This window comes from Leptonychotes weddellii, chromosome 12, assembly GCF_054177405.1.
Source record: "Leptonychotes weddellii isolate Sample4059 chromosome 12, ASM5417740v2, whole genome shotgun sequence".
In the NCBI taxonomy this organism is placed as follows: Eukaryota; Metazoa; Chordata; class Mammalia; order Carnivora; family Phocidae; genus Leptonychotes; species Leptonychotes weddellii.
The window spans coordinates 2,447,524-2,468,645 of NC_138380.1; the positions used below are offsets into that span (position 1 = coordinate 2,447,524).

The following is a 21,122-nucleotide window of genomic DNA, read 5'->3' on the forward strand; positions in this document are numbered from 1 at the left end:
TCCTGGAATATGGAATACAAAAATGGAGATGGAAAGAACCATGACTTGAAATTCTAGGAAACAGGGGCGCCCGGGTGGCTCAGTTGGTTAAGCGACTGCCTTCGGCTCAGGTCATGATCCCAGGGTCCTGGGATCGAGTCCCGCATCGGGCTCCCTGCTCAGCGGGGAGTCTGTTTCTCCCTCTGACCCTCCCCCCTCTCGTGCTCTCTCTTTCTCATTCTCTCTCTCAAATAAATAAATAAAATCTTTAAAAAAAAAAAAAAAGAAATTCTAGGAAATAAACTAAGACAAGAACTCCTGGCCCATTTTTAGTATTCTTACATTTCCTACAGTCATTTTCCTTCTGTTCACCTTTAGAATACGGACAAATCCTTTTTGTAAAGTTGCAGTTTGTATCTGTCACACTGAGCAGAACCAAGAGAACAAAAGGTGTCCACATAGTCCAGCTGAAGCAAGAACAATGCATCCCTGAAGTCCACGGGGAAGATTAGCTTAGCAGGACAAGCGTGGTCGATGCCCCCACCCATGGACTCTCCCTGGAAGGCCAAATGTGGTGCTAGACAGTCATTCTATTTCCATAAGGGAGCAGGTTTCCTTAGAGCAAGATTACAAGTATCTCCTGGAATTTTTACACCTTTCAGTTACACAGCAACCGATGTCTATAACTAACCCAACTCTCTTACTTAGCATTCTCACTATTTCTTCTTTTCCAGGAACCTGAAACTTGGATTAGAAACAATATAAAACATTAGCTTGAATAGGGTTCTAGTCAACTGCCTAGTCCAAGGGCCAGCAAATTACAGTCCACAGGCCAAGTAGGGTCTGCCACCCATTTCTGTCCAAATTTGGCTACTACCTGTTTATGTAAGTAAGCTTTTATTTGAACACTGTATGCCAATTCAATTACATATTGTTCATAGCTGCTTTCAACCTACAAGGGCAAAACAGTAATTGCAACAGAAACCATGTGATCTGCAAAGCCTAAAATATTTACTATTTGGCCCTTTACACATAAAATTTGCCAAGAAGGTTCTCAACCTTCTTCTTTTTACCTCAACATCATTCTCATGTTGATACGCTCACATGCTGAATCACTAACAGTCAAATTTCCGTATTTTATAGGCGAGTAAATCTAGACCCTTTATTTAAACCGTAACTAGAAAAAACAATCAGGGTAATGTTCGAGACCTTTGAAAGTGAGCATATTAGCCCTACAGAGTAAAACTACCAAACTGAGGAACCAAGCAAAATATTCAGAGAGAGGCCCTACGCCAGGTTGTCTGGAAAATAATTTGTAGTCATTGTTTTAACAATCTCTCACATGGGGTGCCTGGGTGGCTCAGTCTATTAAGCTTTGGACTCTTCATTTCAGCCATGGAGCCTGCTTGAGATCCTCCTACTCTCTCTCCCTTTCCCTCTGTCCCACCCCCAAAATAATAAATAATAAATAATCTCTCACGTATATGGGCCCCTGGACAGGTTCTCCCTAAAATTAACTCTGTATTTTGTTTAGGAAGTGTAGGGCACATTGACCATTTGCCCTATCTTACAACTGAATTTCTCCTTCCTGTCTCTGGATATCAATCATAGTATGAGTCCTAACAGAAGACAGGGCTCTGCCTCCCAATATGGAAACTATAAAAGGTAGATCCTTGATTCTCTATCATCCTGGGCAGCCTGGAAGAGGACAAGTGGTCTGAGCTCAGCCAACCAAATGTTCCCATCATGACTTAGAATCAGAGGAAATGATACCCCATTTCTTTCCCAAGAATCTCGACCCTCTTTTAAAAAAGTAAAACCTTCAAAAATAAAAATAAGTAAGTGAAACTTTCTAAACTGGTGAAGATCAGTTGCTAAATAGGTGAAATTTAGGGGAAGAAACGTCAAAGAAAAGGAGAAAGTCCACTCACCAATCCCTCTTTTGCCTTCCACAGATATATGTAACAGTTGTGCTGACTGAGGTCACCATACTCACCGCAATGGTGCAGAGGAAATGCAGGAATACATTTCTTTGTGGGGCTCTGAGTTAGACTGCGTGAGGCAAGGCAAGACACTCGCAGAAGGTTTGAGTCCCAATCATCATCACACTTATTCTCAGGTGCCAAAGGCAGCACATACACACACAGGACAGGAGGCCGTCTGGGAGGCGGGAGGGAGCTCCAGAAAACCAAGCTGCTGCACCTGGGTTTGCAGGAGCTATGAGAGTCCGTGGTGACTTCTTGAGAACTGATAGGGTCCAAAGTCAACACCTGCAGTGCCGCAGACCAAGAAGGCCGTGAGATTCCCCAAAAGTCTTCAGGATCACAGGACTTCCAGGCAGACTCCGGACAACCAGGCTGAGATTATCAGAGAAAGTTTTCCTGACCGTTGTACCTCCACCTTTCTAAGGATTATGTAAGCCTCTAATTCCTGTATTAAAATCGCTTCATACTTGAAACGCATAGCATGGCTTCTGTTCTGACTGAAACACAGACTGACTGATAAAACTCAAATAACCCGAGCACTACTGAAGATCTTAACAGAGACTTCATTTTACTTCAACAAGCTATCATTTTTACACTGGTTTTCTCCTTTAATCCAACTGCAAGTCTTCCTTTTTTTTTTTTTTTTTTACAGATGTGAAAACCAAGACTAACGAAAGTTTTTACTAAAAAAACCAGATTTAAACTCAGGCCTACCAAACACCAAGTACAGCACTCTTACATTTATTTAGGAAGCAACTGTAGTAACATACCGTCTGATTTCCTATATAAAATATTAGAGGGCAACTATGACTTCGTTGATGATTAGGTAAGAAGATCACTTATTCATGGCACCTACTAAATCATGCAGGCAGAATCACTAAGTATAGGCTGCAATCTGGGGGTGTACAAGGCACATACTCTCACTGAATTACACTGTCTTAATTGACTTAGTTAACATTTTTAAAATGGTGTTATATATAAGTATTAGAGTTCCATCTTTCAAAAAAGAGGAGAAAATATCAAAAGATCAAGGACAGAGGACACATTTCGCCATAGCTAAAACAGCTAAAGATAAACAGCATTTGACCAGAGAGGAACAAAATCCCTCCTACTGAAGGAGTGGCAGCCTCAGAGCATCCCTGGAGCACAGCTCCACCAGCAGCTGGGGGCCTGCCCGAGGCCCCAGAGCAGCCCTGAGTGCTGCGCTTCTCCAGCCTTACTCAGTTACATAATCTCTTACTTCCCTCTATGAACTACCGCAGTGCCTATCTTCCCAAAAGCATCTTAACGAACTGTCTCTTTATTCTTATGAAGAATAACTGAAGCATCAGAAACCAATAATAAGAGTTTCAGAAGGCGTGAACAGAGGAAATGAAAGGGAGAAAAATACAAGAAAATCTCCCAGAACTGAAGATGCGTATTTCCACACTAAAGTGTCCACCAAATGCAAAGCACAATAAAAAGACCTAGGCTAATGAAATTTTAGAACACTGAGGAGGAATTGTTAAAATCCTCCAGGGAGCGGAAAAGGTCACATACAAAGGAATCAGAATGCCATCAGACTTTTCAACAGTAGAACTGGAAGCCAGGAAAACAACACAACACCACCACCAAAAATCTAAGGAAAATGAATTCAAGTCTAGAATTCTAGGCCCAACCAAATCATCAATCAAGTATAAGAATAAAGAATTTGTTCACACACACGAGCCTCAAAAAAATTTACCTTTAACACACTAGAAATGGTAGTGTTGAACCGTACATTAATTCAAAAATATAAACATAAAAAATTATTTTTCCAGGGGCGCCTGGGTGGCTCAGTCGTTAGGCGTCTGCCTTCGGCTCAGGTCATGATCTCAGGGTCCTAGGATCCAGCCCCGCATCAGGCTCCCTGCTCCGCGGGAAGCCTGCTTCTCCCTCTCCCACTCCCCCTGCTTGTGTTCTTTCTCTCACTGTCTCTCTCTGTCAAATAAATAAAATCTTTAAAAAAAAAAAATTATTTTTCCGGAAAAATTTATCAAAACTGACCCACAGAGGGGCGCCTGCCTGGCTCAGTCAGAAAAGCATGCAACTCTTGATCTCGGGGTCATGAGTTCAAGCCCCATTTTGGGTGTAGAGATTAAACAAACTTAAAAAAAAATTACCCAGAGATTTCTAAAAAGCTAAACAGACCAATAATGGTAGAAGAAACTGAAAAATAAAGAGCAACCAGACCCAATGGCTTTGCAGACAAAAGTTCTTCCAACTTAGATTTAATACAGAGATTTTTTACACTGTCCCAGAAAACTTCACAACTCATTCTAGGAAGGCAGCATTTCATTAAAAAAAAAAAAAAACAAACAGGATAGCACACATGCACACACAAGCACAAAGGAAAAAAACTATAATCTGATCTTTCTTAGGATCACAGATAAATCCTAAAATGAAATTCAATAATATATTAAAAAGAACAAAGCATGAAGGTTTTGAGACCAAGAATGCAAGGTTGGTTCAGCACTAGAAATCTATCAATACAATACATTAAGAGATTAAAGAAGGGGTCTCATAGATCACCTCAACAGATGCAGAAAAAACCTTTGATAAAAAACCCAAATCAAAAAACAATTTTCCTTGCTAAAAAGCAGTAACTATCAGAAACCTATAGCAAACACCGTATTTAATGGCAAAACATTAAAAGAACGCTCGTTAAAACTCAGAACAAGATGACAAGATACAGATGCCTTTCGCCACCCCTATTCTTCAACATCATACTGGAGGACTTGACAGTGAAAGCCTCCGAGACAAGTAGAAAAAAAAGAAATGAGAGCTATAAATACCAGAACAGAAGACTCTGCAGGTGTGACTAACCAGAAAATCTAAAGTACCAAACTATTAAAACAATGTTCAAAAAACCAGCTATATACAATTCAATTATATTTTTAAAAAGCTTTTCTATAATAGACCAATAACAAATGTGAGAATGTAGTAAGATAAAAAACTACGCCATCTACAGTGACAAATATAAAATATTTAAGAATAAAACAAAAAACTACATAAAGAAAATTATACTGGGGCGCCTGGGTGGCTCAGTTGGTTAAGCGTCTGAGCTCTTGATTTCAGCTCAGGTCATGATCTCAGGGTCTGGAGATGGAGCCCTGCATGGAGCTACCCCTCCCAACCTCCCTGGGGCACAGGCTCTCTGTCTGAAATAAATAAATCCTTAAAAAAAAAAAAAAAAAAAAAAAAATTACTTAATGTAAGTTCCATAAGGGTACGGATCTCTAGTATATTCACTATGTACCCCAGCCTCTTAGATTAGTGCCCAGCACAGAACAGGTACTCAATGAACACTTGGTAGAGATGACTGACAAAAGAGAAAAGCTTGACAGGATTAACTCCTGTTAATATTGTAAAAATATCAAACACTCTCAAATTATGTAAATAAACTCAATGCAATCTCAATAAAATTCCAGTAGAATTCTTTATAGAACGTGACTGATGATTCTGAAGTACACTTTTTTAAACACATAGACTAATCAAGAAACTTCTGAAAAAGAACATGCCATCATATATACATAACATATACCCCTACATACCCGCATATATATGTACACACACTATGAAATAGTAATTCTAAAAAACTGTTAATGGGAACTTAATATATTACGAAGATGGAAAAGACGGGAGAATTCAGTAAGTCGTATTAGAACTGTTATAGGTCCCAAAAGCACACAACACCCAAAACAAAACTCCATATGGAATTAAAGCTAGATATAAAAAAGCACAGAATCATAAAATGTTAAAAGCACAGAGGAACTCTTGACATAGAGACACCATTACAAAAAGAAAAAAAAAACTTACAAAAAGAAGTGACATATTTCAGAGTAAAAATTTTAAACTTCCTTAGAGTGAAAAGTTTAAAACAAAGTTATTTATAGGACAAGCACAATTTTTAAAAAGGGGGTTAATAATCCTGATAAAATATACAAAGAATGAAAAATATATAAATAATGACAAAGAGATCAACCACCCAATAAAAAAAAGCCAAATGATATAAACATGCAATTCACGGACAATATATGAAAAAATGCCTAATTTCTCTGTAGATCAGGAAAATATAGCAACATTATGGCTATTCTGTCCCAAGATGAACAAAAATTAAAAAGATTCTTAGAAAGGGCATGGGAAATGGGGTACTCCCACACACTACTGAGGGAGGATAAAGTGGTACCAACTTTTTTTTAAGGACAACTCTCAATAGCTATCAAAATGTTAAATATATGCAACTTGCAACACAGTATTTCCACTTCTAGAGGTATGTATCCTCCAGGAAACTGCATAAGCACACTAACTTGTGTCTACAGCTGTTTAGCACAGTATTTTCCACAGTAGTTTAAAAGCAGAAATAACTGAAATGGCCATCAATAAAAAAATGATTAAATGCTCAATAGCAGAACCATAAAACTCTCACCTATTGACATGGAAGATCCCCAGGACCTACTTTTTTTTTAAGGTTTTATTTATTTATTTGAAAGAGAGAGAACGAGAGCACGCGCACAGGGGGCGGAGCAGAGGGAGAGGGAGAAGCAGACTCCCCGCTCAGCGAGCAGGGAGCCCCATGCGGAGCTTGATCCCGGGGGCCCTGAGATCATGACCTGAGCCGACGTCAAATGCTTAACCGAATGAGCCACCCAGGTGCCCCCCCAACCCTCAGGACCTACTTTTACGTGAACAAGGCGAACTGCAGAATACTACATGATTCTGGTGGCACCATAAAAGTCCACAAAGCTAAAAATGTTCAATTTACATGTGCACAGGAAAGGGTACAAAAGGATTCATAAGGAAAATATTTCATACTTTAACTCACTCATTTGTCAGATTACTTGCTGAACGTAGGCAATGTGCCAGGAACTTGGAATAAGTGGCAAGTAAAACGGGCAGCAATCCTGTCTTCATGGGGCTTACAGACTAGGGGGAAGATTTTTTTTAAAAAAAAGCAGCAAATAACAAAATAAAATTACAAGCTGGGATAAATGTTCTGAAGAAAACAAGGGAGAACAACAGGAGGTGGACAAGCCTTAGACGAGAAGGCCTCCTGGGGCGCCTGAGGCCCCGCGAAGGAGCGGCCAGCCCCCACCGGAGGGCGGGAACAGGGCTCCTAGAGCAGAGCAGGGGACAGTGTGTTCGGTGAGGCCCTAGCAGCCGGGTCACACAGAACGCACAAACCTTGCAAGGATTTTGGCTTGGGTCTAAGAGCCAGGGAACCAGGTGCCTGCGAGGAAACGGCAGGGAAACCTCCAGAGAACATCAAGGATAAAGCCTACCTAATCCTCTAAAACAGCAGTTCTCAAACTTTCCGGACTCAGATTCACCAAGGACACCGAAACGCTTTTCCTGAGGTGAACTGTATTCACGGACATTTACCAGCTTACAAATGAGAAACTAGTAACTGGAAAGGACACGCCAGCAGCCATCTGTGCAACGTCTTCACGTCCCACGGCCCGTGCAATCGCCACCGCACGCTGTGTCTGCCCTAACGAAGACCGCCTTGGGCCGGGAGTTCCCGGATCGCACGACTCTGACCCCCAGAAAGTACCGAGTCAGGTGCACCGCGCATTTTCAGTTTTTAACTAGAAAGCCTCCCCTCGAGCACGCGAAAAAATCACCCGACAGAAAGGCGGCGGGGAGCAAACCGCACTGCCCAAAGTGACATTTCTGCGTTTAGGGTCTGCGGTTTCCTCCACTTCGCCAAACAAGCGTTTTAACATTCAGACCACCGTTCTGAGCAGGGCGACTGCAACGTGTTCACAAGGAAGCGACTCAAGAAGACCTCGAGAGTGGACGCTGGAACGATGCTTCGCTAATGCTTACCAAATGCTCCGGTCGACGATCCTTTACCATCCAAGGGGCTCCTTTACCAGAGCTGCCGCGCAGTCATCAAAGTCACTCTCAAGCATTCTTGCGTATTTAAGATTAAGAAAAAACACAAAACCCACCTCAATCAACAAAATGTAATCTCACCGGTGATTTTTACCCGGAATTTGTTAGGTGCCCCGTCAGAATCCCTGATGCTTGCGAAACCAGAAGAAACCACGCGAGGGAACGGACTCGGTACCTAAAGGTATCTTGCCCCGTTCCGTCTCTGTGAACCGCTGATGAAGCACTAACAGACGTTCACCGGACCAGTGAGGGGCTCACGTAGCGGCAGACCCACGACTTGGGGTTCTTCCCTAAGGATTCCTACTTTCCGAAATGCCGCACTGCCCCACGCTCCTGCACAATGGGGCTCTCTCCCCCAGCGGCGTCTCTGCCCCGGGCCGGGCGTCCACCTAAGCTGGTCAGAGGCCCCCTCCCACAAACCCCGCTCGCCCGCACGACCGGTCTGAGCGGGCCGCGGCCCCGCAGGCCACGGCCTCGCCGCCCGGGGCCCGCCGCCGTGCCGAGGGGCCCACGGCTACATGCAGGCGTGCCCCGGCACCGAGGCTCGCGGGCCACCGCGCCGCGGAGACCGACGCGGGAGGCAGGACGACGCGAGCCGAGGGAGCCCCGGCCCGTCCCCCCGCGCGGGGCGGCTCACGTACCTCCGGCGCCGGCTCCTCCGCCCGCTCCCAGGGCGGCCGCCATGGTGCTCGCGGGCCCGGCCTTCAGGGTCGCCCCGCCAAGCCGGCCGGTGGGCCGCCGGCCGGCCGGAGCCCGGGAACGCGCGGCGGAGGACGGGGGACTGGGGGCCGGGACCGGGAACAGGGGGGAGGCGGCCGGCGGTCTCGGGCAGTCCGGCCCGGCTCCTCCGCAGGAAGAAAACAACAGACTATCGCAACATGGCCGCCGGCCCGCCCGCCGCCGCGGTGCACGCCGGGATGATGGCGACCGGCAGGGCGGGCGCGGACCGCCTCCGCGGCGCGGCGGCTCCGGGCCGCCTCCAGGGACGCAGGGCAAGCGCGGAGGGGGAGCAGGCGCGCAGCCGCCGCGCTCGACTCCGGCAGCCGCAGGGTCTGCAGCGGCGTCGGGAGCGGTTGCCGGCCGTAGTCCGGTCCCGGGTTCTGTCGTACGGCGCTTTGCGGCAGTTGGCGCCGCGCTTTCCGGCCGGCGCCGCCGCCAGGGCCGGGGCGGGGCGTACTCCGAGAGGCGAGGCCCGCGTCGGGAGACGGGCTGCAGGTGCTCCCCCGATACGCTGAGCCGCGCAGCGCCGAAGTCAGTGGGAGTTTGCACTTCTGAGCAGCGAGAAAGGCCAGAAAACGAGGTGCTAGTGAGTGACGTCAAGGAAAGGACACGGGGCTTGGGGAGCCTTGTGTGCTTGTTGGCAGTTGGGGTGTGGGGGCTGTGGATGCAGTGGGGTCGTAGAGTACACACGAGCTGCAAACCTGGACTCAGTGACAGCGAAGGTGGGGCCTTACGGGGGAAGGAAAGAAAAGGCCGTTGGGGTAGAAAGAGGAGGCTGAGCAGAGACTCAGAGACGTCAGAGGACTTCCTAGGGACCGAGAACTGCCAGCAGAGCGTACTGGAGGAGGAAGGAGGAAGTAAGCCGTGAGCTGCAAAGGGGACAGGGGCCAGATGCATCCAGGAATTTGGGGCATTTTCCTGAAGCTGTAGGGCGTATGAGAAGGCTCTAACAACAGAAGTTACATGATAAAATTTGTGTTTTAGGAAGACGGCTCCAACAGCAGGAGAGCCGATGGGCAGCATGGAGAGGTAAGACACCCTTAGGAAACGGCCGCCGCAGTCCAGGCAGCAGGTGGCTTCCTGCATGGGAAGGTGGACATGTGACAAAACCTTAGTGGTAGACTACATGAACTATAAAATTCTTTGAACTTTTACATACGTTTGAAGTTTTTCATAATAAAATGTTTGAAAAAAAATAAGCTTTCCTGGATTAATAACTAATGTAAGTAATTCTCATCTAAAAGATAAAAACCAAAGAACAATTTTAAAAGTTATTTTGATTCACCTGCATGTAATCACTGCAAAAAATAATAACGATAAGCTTGGTAAGCACCCGGCATAACTAAGTCTCCGTCAGAAAGCACATCAGCACATCTGGATTTCAAATGGCTTGAAGCTCTAATCACCTTGCATTACTTTTTGAACTGTGGAGGATGGAATTCCTAACTCAGAAAATGTTTTTCAGGTTGGTTTCACTGGTGATCTAATACTCCACACACACACATCCTGGTGATCTTGAGAAGGATGATTCAAAAAACCAAATACCCAAAGATGAAACAATCTCATAGATACTTTGTAGCCAGGTTATAATTGAGGAAAGACCTCCATCTCAGTTATGAATGACCTAAAAATGAATTTCTCTAGGACACACATCTCTACATTTTTTCATAAGACACCCACTGGAAAAACTTGAGCGTGGACACCGAATATTTGAAGATGTTGATAAATTACTGTGAGTAAAGGTTTAACAAACCCCTTTTCTTCTCAACAGACAGATTTCACTTTGGGTTGACTTTTTAGCTTGTCCTAGAAACCTAATGGAGTCAGAATGTCAGCTGCGTTATAAAACATCATTGGTCCTGTTAAAGATGCACTCTGGCTGGTACACTTTTTCTGGCTGAAGAAAACGGAATGATCTTTAAACATCTGTCAGGAAGCCAGACCTTTAGGCTCTGTTTTAACTGAGTTTGGGGCTCTAAAAGATAAACTCAGGTAACTGTTATGAGATGTATCAGTTCCCACGGTCTGAGACTGCTGAGCCAGGGCCACTCCTACTCCATCTTACCCTGAGTGACAGCTGGGGAGTCACGAGCAGCTCTGCCAGGAGCTCATGCATGCCTATATGGACTGCAGGGAGGAGCACCTGATAATGCCCTGCCCCCAACATGTTTCTTCTCTATCCTCTTAAATGAAGCTGCTGCCAGGTGTGGCATTACAGGAGTGTAAATGGTTAAACCTAAGAAGACCTCCTAGTGGGCACTTACAATTTCATACATCTCCCACTGACAAGCTTATAAGTTCAGCTTTGTTTTTAGTTAAAAGTGAATATAGAAGCTTTCCTCTTATGTCAATAGGGACTGAAAAGTCTAGGGCCCCTCCCTCCTGCTCTAAAACAGATTTTGCAGAAAAAAATTTGTTGGGTTGCTGGATTTTAGAAATTAAATCTCCAGGGGATCAAAAGAGAAGGGGGGGGAGGAGAAAAGGCCTAAGCTGTAAGTCGTGAGCATATAAGAAAGGTTAGGTTTCTCCGAGGGAAGGTACCTTGTTGGCACTGCTAATAAGAAATAAGTTCTTAGTCCTCTGGTGGGGTGAGAGAGTATGAACATGAGGCTCCCAGATTAAGCCAGAGATCCTGGAAAGGCTTCCTCAAATTATGCTTCCATGTTTTTCACAGTTTAAGATCAACCAACTGTGAACTTACAATCAGAGATCACGAAATACAAGGGAAGAAACCACTGTAATTGAGAGTTGGAAAAATAAAAACTGTAGATTGTACTTCCAAGGACCTCAGATATTAAAATTAACAGGAACAAAAAATATGAATTGTTTAAAGAAATGAGTGAAAGTGAGAAACCAAGAGGAGACCCCACAGTGACCACAGAGCCGTGTAGCTGTCCTTTTCTTCCCAGCCTTCTCCTCACACAGTCTTGTCCTGAAGCCATTAGGTGACACTCGTGGTGACATGGCAGGGGCGGGGGAGGTGGAGACAGCCGTGCTGACCCAGATCTGAGTATCAGACCCCATGCCCCATGAGAGGGCTGCCCAGCATGGGAAGTGAGATCAAAAGGGTGAAGAGTATGTCCTTGTTTATTGGCAGGCCAGGGTAAGGAGTCACCTGAGCAGAATAAGGAGGGCCTCTGCCCATGGGACTAGTGCAACACGGAGAGTCCCAGCCTGGGCAGGATACCAGGACGACACCCCGCGTGGGCCCATAGAATTTACTCTATGTTAAACTTTTCTATGAGTTTTGTATTGCTTTGAAACAAACAAAAAACATTAAAAAACAGGAAAGGACCAAAGAGAGCATTGTTTAAAAATGTACTTGCTGAATTGTGGTGATGGTCATGGTATCACAGGTGTGCACATGTCCAAACTCATCCAGTCGTGTACATTGAATATGTGCAAGTTTTTGTGTATCAATCATACCTCCATAAAACTATGACAAAATGAACTGTTGGAGTAAAATCCCAACAGAAAGGTTAAATAGGTGAGACCCAGTTGAGGGAATTTTAGAGTTGAGGACAGGCAGGAATGGATTGCCCAGAATGGACCGCAAAGAGGAAAGGCATGGAACAGTGTGACTGAGGCGTTTTGCAACCAGGAGGGCAGAACAAGAGGGTCAGACTGGAGGTGCACAGAAGAGAACAAAGACCATGGAAGAGAGGCAGTATCTGTGAAGATGACTCCTGAGAATTTTCAGGAACCAATGAAAGACATCAGTCCACAAATACAGGAAGCATGATGAGCATCAGGTAAGCAAAGTTAAGAGAAATCTACACCTAGATGCATGTGATGCAACTAAAAAATATGTCCAAGAAAGAGAAGACCTTAGAAGCAACGAAAAAGAACCTGCCACATCTGGTCATGCCGGAGCAGCTGGGGCAGGCTCTCTGCACATGTTACAGCAGGAAAGCTGGACAAATGTGAAACGAGCTGTTTTCTGGCATTGGACAACACGCAGTGCTGGACCGCGGTCACCAAGACAGAGGAAACCACCACAGCGGGCCTTACCGTCCAGCTTTCTCCCGGGAAGCACTTTCTGGACCTTGGAGGAGGAGGGGAAACTCAAGTAAAACCCAACGATCACAATGACTTGAGAGATCAGAGTTTCGAGGGGCTGATGTCATTTGTGGGGCTCAGTGCTGGAGGTGATGGAGCTACATCGAGAAGGAGCCCCAGAAATCTGCATGGGGTCACTTGGAATGTTGTTCCAGGTGAAACCCCATGAGGATGGGAAAAGTACAAGAAGAGTCAGCTGTAAGTGGAACAATTTGCAGAGTTCACACCACTGTCCGCATGACCTCCACGGACGTGTTCAGAGCTCCTGAGGTATGTGCATCCCACTTTAGATGTGGCTGCTTCTCCAGTCCCTAGGCCAGCATTTCTCAAGGCGCCATCAAGCTTAGAAATTCGCTTTAAAATCACTTTTGGGGGGCGCCTGGGTGGCTCAGTCCGTTAAGCGTCTGCCTTCGGCGCAGGTCATGGTCTTAGGATCGAGTCCCAAATCGGGCTCCCTGCTCCACAGGGAGCCTGCTTGTCTCTCTTCCTCTGCCACTCCCCCTGCTCATGCTCGCTCGCTCTCTCTCTGTCTGTCAAATAAGTAGATAAAAATCTTTAAAATAAGTAAAATCACGTTTGGGTCCTTGTTAAAAGGCAGATTCCTAGGTTTCGTGCCAGTTTTATCAAGTTTTGATTTCTGGAAGTTGGGTCAGGAAATCACTTCCCAGGTGCCTTGTATGCTCACCAGAGTATAAAACCACCTCCGTGGATGTTTCAAGTTGGGAAATGTTAGCTTATCCGACTTAGCTTTCTCTTGCGGCTCCTATTGTGGAACTCTATAACGAATTCCCGTTTTCCAGGGGAGGAGCTTTGTGCTTCCTTGATTTTACAGTTTCAAACTCAGGAATCTGGGGGAATGAGGTCTTTAGGAGTATTCTGCTCTGTGGCAACCCCAGGGTGGGTGTCAGTGCTAAGGGCGTGAGTGGCGTGGGGGCAGGTGCGGGAAGGAGGCTCTCCAGGCGTAGATGTGGAGCACGCGGTGAGGTCTAGCCTTGCGTGTGTGTAGTCAGGTGTGACCTAGCTGGCTGTGGTTCCGGGCACCGCTGAGCCCCCGGAGAGTCCCTCAGAACGCAGACTGCTTCAGGCCAAGGCAGAAAAACTGATGAGCCACACTTTGTATTTAAATAGCCCTGTTTCCCCAGGAGCTCAGAATCCCCCTTTATCCCCACACACCCCACCTATGGGGAGGCAGTGAAGTAGCCTCACCTTGCCAGTGAGAAAGCTAGCTGGCCCAGATCACATGATGCCGTCCCCTCTGTGAGAGCCCGCCCTCCCCACCCTGCTGGGTGCCCTGTGGTAGCAGCGGGGTAGGGCCCTGCCTCTCCCGGGACCTCAGTACAACAGGACAAACCCGTCTTTCCCCACGAGTGCACCTGCACATGCACCCAGCCAGCCCCCCCACACACTTTGGCCTAAACCCTCACAAGCTCAGGCATCCCCAAGGTGGTCCTTTTGAGGGATTCATCGCTGAGACTTACATATTCACCCGGTCCTTCTCAGTTATTACTTTCTGTAATCGTTCTTTTTATGGTGCTTTCTTTTCTTAGCCTGTTTTTCTCTCATTATTAAGAACATTTGCTTTACTTGGGGCGCCTGGGTGGCTCAGTCGGTTAAGCGACTGCCTTCGGCTCAGGTCATGATCCTGGAGTCCCGGGATCGAGTCCCGCATCGGGCTCCCTGCTCGGCAGGGAGTCTGCTTCTCCCTCTGACCTTCCTCCCTCTCGTGCTGTCTCTCGTTCTCTCTCTCAAATAAATAAATAAAATCTTTAAAAAAAAAAAAAAAAGAACATTTGCTTTACAAAGGTATTAGAAGGATGTCATCCTAAGGTGCCCTAAAAGTAAAATATCCTATATGAGTTGGAGGATTTTAGATGTAAAGAGGTTACATAATGCATTTAGTGCTGACAAGTGGGATAACCAGCGAGACGTCAAAGACACACCTGCACAATCTACCGTGGGGTGGTGCGTGAACCCAAGGTCCCGAGCCTCATCACTTGCTTAAATTTCAGGGGCATCGAAGTATAAGTATAAGATGGAAACCGATAAGTTGATGACAGAGCAACAGTAAGTTTGATTCTCATTTCTAGCATAGGATCAGAGCTCCACATCAGAGACAGCCCCACTTCTTGAGTACAAGTGTGCGAAGGAAACTGCCAGCACCCCAGGATGTTTCTTTTGCTAACAGTGACTGATCGTGTGACACATGAGGTCCCTGGTATTACTCCAGTAAGATACTTTTTGCAATCGTGTTTCAGAAGTATGTCAACCTAATCCAGTCAAGAAATGGGCAGAAGACATGAACAGACATTTTTCCAAAGAAGACATATGAATGGCCAACAGACACATGAAAAAATGTTCCATGTCACTCAGCATCAGGGAAATACAAATCAAAACCACAGTGAGATACGACCTCTCACCAGTCAGAATGGCTAAAATTAACAAGTCAGGAAACAACAGATGTTGACGGGGATGCAGAGAAAGGGGAACCCTCCTACACCATTGGTGAGAATGCAAGCTGGTGCAGCCACTCTGGAAAACAGTATGGCGGTTCCTTAAGAAGTTAAAAATAGAACTACCCTACGACCCAGCAATCACACTATTAGGTATTTACCCAAAGGATACAAACGTAGTGATTCAAAGGGGCACCTGCATCCCAGTGTTCGTAGCAGCAATGTCCACAATAGCCAAACTATGGAAAGAGCCCGGATGTCCACCGACGACAGATGAATCAATAAAGAAGATGTGGTACACACACACACACACACACACACACACACACACACACACAATGGAATACTACTCAGCCATCAAAAAGAATGAAATCTTACCATTTGCAATGACATGGATGGAACTAGAGGGTATTATGCTAAGCAAAATAAGTCAATCAGAGAAAGAATTATATGATTTCAATCATATGTGGAATTTAAGAAACAAAACAGAGGATCACGGGGTAAGGAAGGAAAAATACAATAAGATGAAATCAGAGAGGGAGACAAACCATAAGAGACTCTTAACTCTGGCAGCTGCCCTGCAAGCTTCTTGCCTTTTCCCTTTGCTGTTTTACAAATGGGAAGCAGGGAGAGGAACCGTCACGGATGTGCCAAGGACAGAGAACAAGGCAAAGCTCCTCACTTCGTGTGCAGGGGATAGCTCCTGTCTGATCACTTCTGGGTTTTGAAGAGTCATGTGAAATCCCTGCATAATACTAATAGCAATGCTGAGAATTGTGTAAAAGCAAATAAAATTGTACTTCTGAAAGCAGCAACGTTAAATCATCTTTTAAATTATATCTTCTGTCAGCTTGGGAATATAACTGATCTTTCATTGTTTGTCTGTTGCACATTTGCTCCTAATGAGTTCAAGTGCCCACCTTCTCCTTGCTAGCATTGTTTTATTTTTCTGAGTCCAAATTATTTGGGCTATCCGGACACTCCTGATTCGTACTTCACTCTCCATTATGCCGGCTGACAAGTAGTTACTCATGTGGCCCTCCTTGCCTTTGGTTGCCTTCCCTCAGGATCAATATGTCACGTCCCAAAGCTGACTCTGTTGCTCTAATAACCATAAATTTAATTCTTCAAGTATCAACTATTTATTAGATAAAGAAATCTGGCCATCGATTATTGCAACTAAACATTAAGCTGTTGTTTGTCATCTTGACTAATGACAAATCTCATGAGGCCATGCCTCCACGGAGCCCGGAACGTTTTTTGGGAGCCTTCTATGGTGTCTAGCCCCACGGCAGTCACTTTCATGTCTGGACCTTAGCTTCCTTATTTATGGGTGAAGGGCAGGGGCTAATGTGTCCTAAGGCATTTAGCTATGTACCAGGGGCTCATAAGTACACTGTGGAGTTCCTGTAGCTTCGAAAACTTGAGGAACGATCAATGTCATACAGAGGTTTTAAAAGGAGAAATCCTTTGCGCTATTCCTTCTACAATACTAGGATTGTGGGACAAAGTGCAAGATGGGCTGAAACGGAGGCCATGTGAAAATCAAGGACTTGACCAAGGTCACAGAAACTACAAGGATCTGAGCCAGGACTGATACCCTGTGTGGTAGACATTTATTCTAACGAGTTGGGGAGAATCACCTTCCTCTTTGGGGAATTGATCTCTCCCACCCCTACCCCAATCTGTGGCTAGTGGGGGCCCTGGGGTGCTGTCTCCCAGCCTTAGTAGTTGGCTGGGGAATGGCCTGAGCCCATGGTAGAATCTGTTCAGCACACTCCCTCCCACTACCCCCATCTTCTGAGACTGCACAGAGAGATGGACATGTAACCCAAGCCAGGGGTCCTCAGGACACTGTGCACCACAGCTGGGGGAAGGGGCTTCCTTTCAGGCAGTGAGGTTGGGAGAGTGGGGCCTGAAAGGTACCAGTGGGCCATGCCCCTCCTCCAGGAGAACGCTGGGCTCAGAAGATGAGAACGAAGAGGCAACAATGAGAGAGTCTGAAAATAACCTCTTGCAACTTCAAAGGATGGAACTTTCACCAGCAGAAAATGAAAGGAAGGTGGGTCGCTGGTTTCTGAGTGGTAGATAAATATTTACCAGCTGTATGAAGTCTAAACAATCCTGTCCAAAGGCATTCACCAAATGTCTTTTCAACTTTTCATTTAACCACCTGCCATTTTAACATGCTACACAAAGTGCTGGGGACGATAACAGTCTAAGCCATCTCTGGCCAGAGGACTTTTAACGGGGCTTAAGTGATGAGGTAGGGCCGAATACGGAGCACCAGCAAGCAACAGAAGTAGCTGGAGGAGGGGGAGGCATTTTGAGAATAACGGCCTAGACAGATCGAGCGGAGCAGGGTCCGAGTTTGTGGTGTAATCCACATCAAAGGGCATACAATTAAGCCATTGTTAATTTTCAAGTCCTCAATACTGAACCAGATGTCTGGGCAGTTCAAAGGTCTCCTTTTTAAAAAAGATCACGTACATATCAACTATTTCACTTGAACTGAAAACCATTTGTACAAACTTTTGCTGCTAGAGTGAGTGTTAACATTTTAAATAATTGGAACAGTGATTACTGAGATACCAAAGTTCTTATGTTGGGAAAGCCACTAGTAAATCTCATTGACCTATGTTGGAACTTGGGAAAAAATATCAATGTTTTGATAAGCATTTGCCTAATAGAATTATATCAATTCAGTGAGTAAGGAAAGATTTAAAAAAAAAAAAAAGACTAAGAAGAAAACAGCATAAAGGCAGAGATTGATCAATTTGAGCTCATTAAAATTTGAAACTGCTCTGTATCTAAAGATACCATTGAAATGTGAGAAGGCAGGCCATAAACTAGGTAAAGATATTTGCACTTCTTAGGACTAACAGAGGATTAGTGTCCAGAATATGCATGTATCTCTTACTAATCAATAATTATAAAAATCAATAAATAGTCCAATAGAAAAATGGGCAAAGGGTATAAATGCAGAGATTAAAGATGAAGAAACTCTGATAGGTAAGAATAGGAGAAGCTGCTAACCCTCACCTTGTATAAGCGGTGCACAGACTGAAAGAAATTCACAGCTCTCTGATTGGTAGAAATTTAAAAACTGGACAATAGCAAATCTGGGGAGGCTGTGATAATGGTTGTAGCAAAAAACAGAACAAGCATTTTGGAGAGTAAGTTGGCAATATCTGATGAAGTTGAAGAGGAACATTCTCTTCTACCCAGTAATTGTACTGCGGGTTACATACCCTAAAGAAATTCTTACAGGGCGCCTGGGTGGCTCAGTCGGCTGAGCATCTGACTCTTGGTTTAGGCTCAGGTCATGATCTCAGGGCCATGAGATGGAGCCTCGAGTTGGGCTCCATGCTGGGCATGGGGCCTGCTTAAGATTCTCTCTCTCCCTCTGCCCCCCACTCTAAAAAAAAAGGAAAGAAATAAAGAAATTATTGCACGTGTGCAATAAGATATGAACCAGAATGCTCCTGCCGTATTATTATCACAAAAACAAACAAAATCCCCCGAACACAAAAACATAAAACAAGCACAATATCTAAATGCACAACAGTGGCAAAGAATGGATAGATTGTGATATATTCACAAGGTGAATTGGTGAACTAGAGCATGTGTTCCAAAATGGAGTGATCTCAAAACAGAGTTAAAAAAAGAAAAAAGATTCAAATATGACCACATCAAGCTAAAAAGCATCTGCACAGCAAAGGAAACCATCAACAAAATGAAAGGACAACTTACCAAATGGGAGAAAACAATTGCAAATCATATATCTGATAAAGGACTAATACCTAAAATATATAAACAACTATAACTCAATAGCAGAGAGAGAAAAAAAAAGAAAAAAGAAACCCACAAGTAATCTCATTAAAAGTGGGCAGAAGACATGAACAGACATTTCTCCAAAGAAGACATCCAGATGGCAACAGACACATGAAAAGATGCTCAAAATCACTCATCATCAGGGAAATACAAATCAAAGCTACAATGAGATACCACCTCACACCTGTCAGAATGGCTAATACCAAAAACACAAGAAACAGCAGGTGTTGGCAATGACACAGAGACAAGGGACCCCTCGTGCTCTGTTGGTGGGAATACAAACCAGTGCAGCCTCTGTGGAAAACAGTATGGAGGTTCCTCAAGAAGTTAAAAACAGAACTTCCATGTGATCCAATAATTCCACTACTGGGTATTTATCTGAAGAAAATGAAAACACTAACTCAAAAAGGTATCAGCACCCCCATCAGCATTATTCACAATAGCCAGGATATGAAAACACACACACACACACACACACAAAGAATGGAATATTATTTAGCTACAGAAAAGAATGAAATCTTTCCGTTTGAGACAACATAGACAGACCTCAAAGGGGTCTATGCTCAGTGAAATAAGTGAGACAGAGAAAGACAAATACCATATGATATCTTCTACAGTATCTTTTAAAACAGCAACAACAAGCTCATGGATACAGAGAACACATGGGTGGTTGCCAGGGGTGGGGGTGGAACATGGGAGAACTGGGTGAACTGTTGTGGGTTTGGTTTGGGTTTTTTTAGTTTAAATAAATTGAATAAATTTTTTAAAAGGTTAAAATATGTTTATGGAGTAAACTGTCATATAAAGCCAAAGTATAAAGGAGATACAAAAGCATGACAAATATTCTGGGTAGGGTACATCAAGGCGAGGGACTGCATGGTGGATCACGAGGGAATTCCATGTTTTGTGCTAGGTTTGTTTCTAAAACAGCCTTTAAAACTTATTGTACATCTGAAAGATTACATAATAAATCAGGCTTTTCTGCATCTGTATTTGGTCATAGAATCGTCATAGAATCCTCTGAGTTCTGTGGATTCCTTCCTATCACCATATCTTAATTTCCACTGAGCAATTTTATTTGTAAATATTTGTCATTATAAACACTAAAAGCATCAAATTTATGAGTCTGAAATTTTTAACACTTGAAAATCAAAGAGGAATATTCTATTAAAAGTTGGGGTTTTTTAATTAAACATGGGAACAGAATGGAGACAACTCATCACACTGTTGATTTATCAGCTGGATGCTGATTTTTAAGATTAATTTGAGATGTATCTCCTCAAAAAAGAGATTTCATTGAATTAAAACTTCCTAAGAACATTCTTTAGGTTGGTTTGAGTTTTGCAGGAAGGTTGTCTTGTCCAGCTTACTTTTGAAATGAAAGATCCATGAATTCACCTTCCAAATCAAAAGTAACCCCTAACAGGAAATTAAGGTTTTTCTCTTGGGGAAACTGATCAAGAAAACATTGTCTTTAAAAAAAAAAAAAATTATGGCCCCGCACATCTACTGAGCAAGTGCTCCTGTGCCAAACACCTGCATAGGTATAAAAATGGAAAGTCAAAGAAGAACTTTTACGCCATCTAGAAGCCCCAAGTGCATGTGAAGACAAACAGCAGACAGATGAAGAAACGGCATGTCAGAGTTACGAGGGGCATGTTGCAGAGCTCGGTGGAGCATGAGGGAGGCACCAACCCAACCATGACTCTCAGGGACAGCGGCAGGGGAACAGAGCTTTGCAGAAATTTCTAAGCACCTGGGGGGAGGGCAGGGCATTCCAGGGCGGTGTAAAGGTACAGTGGACAAAGTCATCATTTCTTAGCTCTGTGATTCAAGATTTTTTTCAATGCTTAAAAATAATGTATTGAAAGGAGGAACTGAGGTCTGCATGGTGGAGGTGTGAAAGTGATCACTCAGCCTCTCCTCCAGCGTTTTGAGCAACACCTCCACACACACGCCCCCTCCCCCACATATACACATGCACATGCTTCACGATGGAACCAAGTGTTGGGGTCTGCCTTCGTTAGGCTTCTGGGTCAGGGAGGAAGAGGCTTGGAGTATTTTTCTATCAGATAGTATACCTCCCGAATGGAATTCTAGTAAACCTAGTACTTGCCATCCTTTACATTTCTAGTGGACTTTTATGTGTGTGTGTCTCATACAGATTGACACCGCAGGA

General features: G+C 44.5%; 1 protein-coding gene and 1 long non-coding RNA gene across 12 annotated transcripts in view; one reads left to right on the forward strand and one right to left on the reverse strand.

Moving 5' to 3' along the window:
* Positions 1–8,752, reverse strand: part of RBM33 (RNA binding motif protein 33) — a 125,361-nt gene extending 116,609 nt beyond the window's left edge. For 8 of the 11 annotated variants that reach the window (XM_081799782.1, XM_081799774.1, XM_081799779.1 and 5 more), the window contains exon 1: positions 8,522–8,751. In XM_081799782.1, the coding sequence (XP_081655908.1) occupies positions 8,522–8,564 (43 nt within the window). In that variant the 5' untranslated portion in view covers positions 8,565–8,751. Of the gene's footprint in view, positions 1–8,521 lie in introns of all 11 variants that reach the window. The other 3 variants (XM_081799776.1, XM_081799775.1, XM_081799771.1) reach the window with 1 other exon arrangement.
* A 52-nt stretch (positions 8,753–8,804) lies between these two features.
* LOC145716438 (uncharacterized) lies at positions 8,805–19,720 on the forward strand. Its single transcript, XR_014139066.1, has 3 exons — positions 8,805–9,186; positions 9,585–12,929; positions 14,747–19,720. It is a non-coding gene; the product is annotated as an uncharacterized LOC145716438 (long non-coding RNA).
* The last annotated feature ends 1,402 nt before the right edge of the window (positions 19,721–21,122 follow it).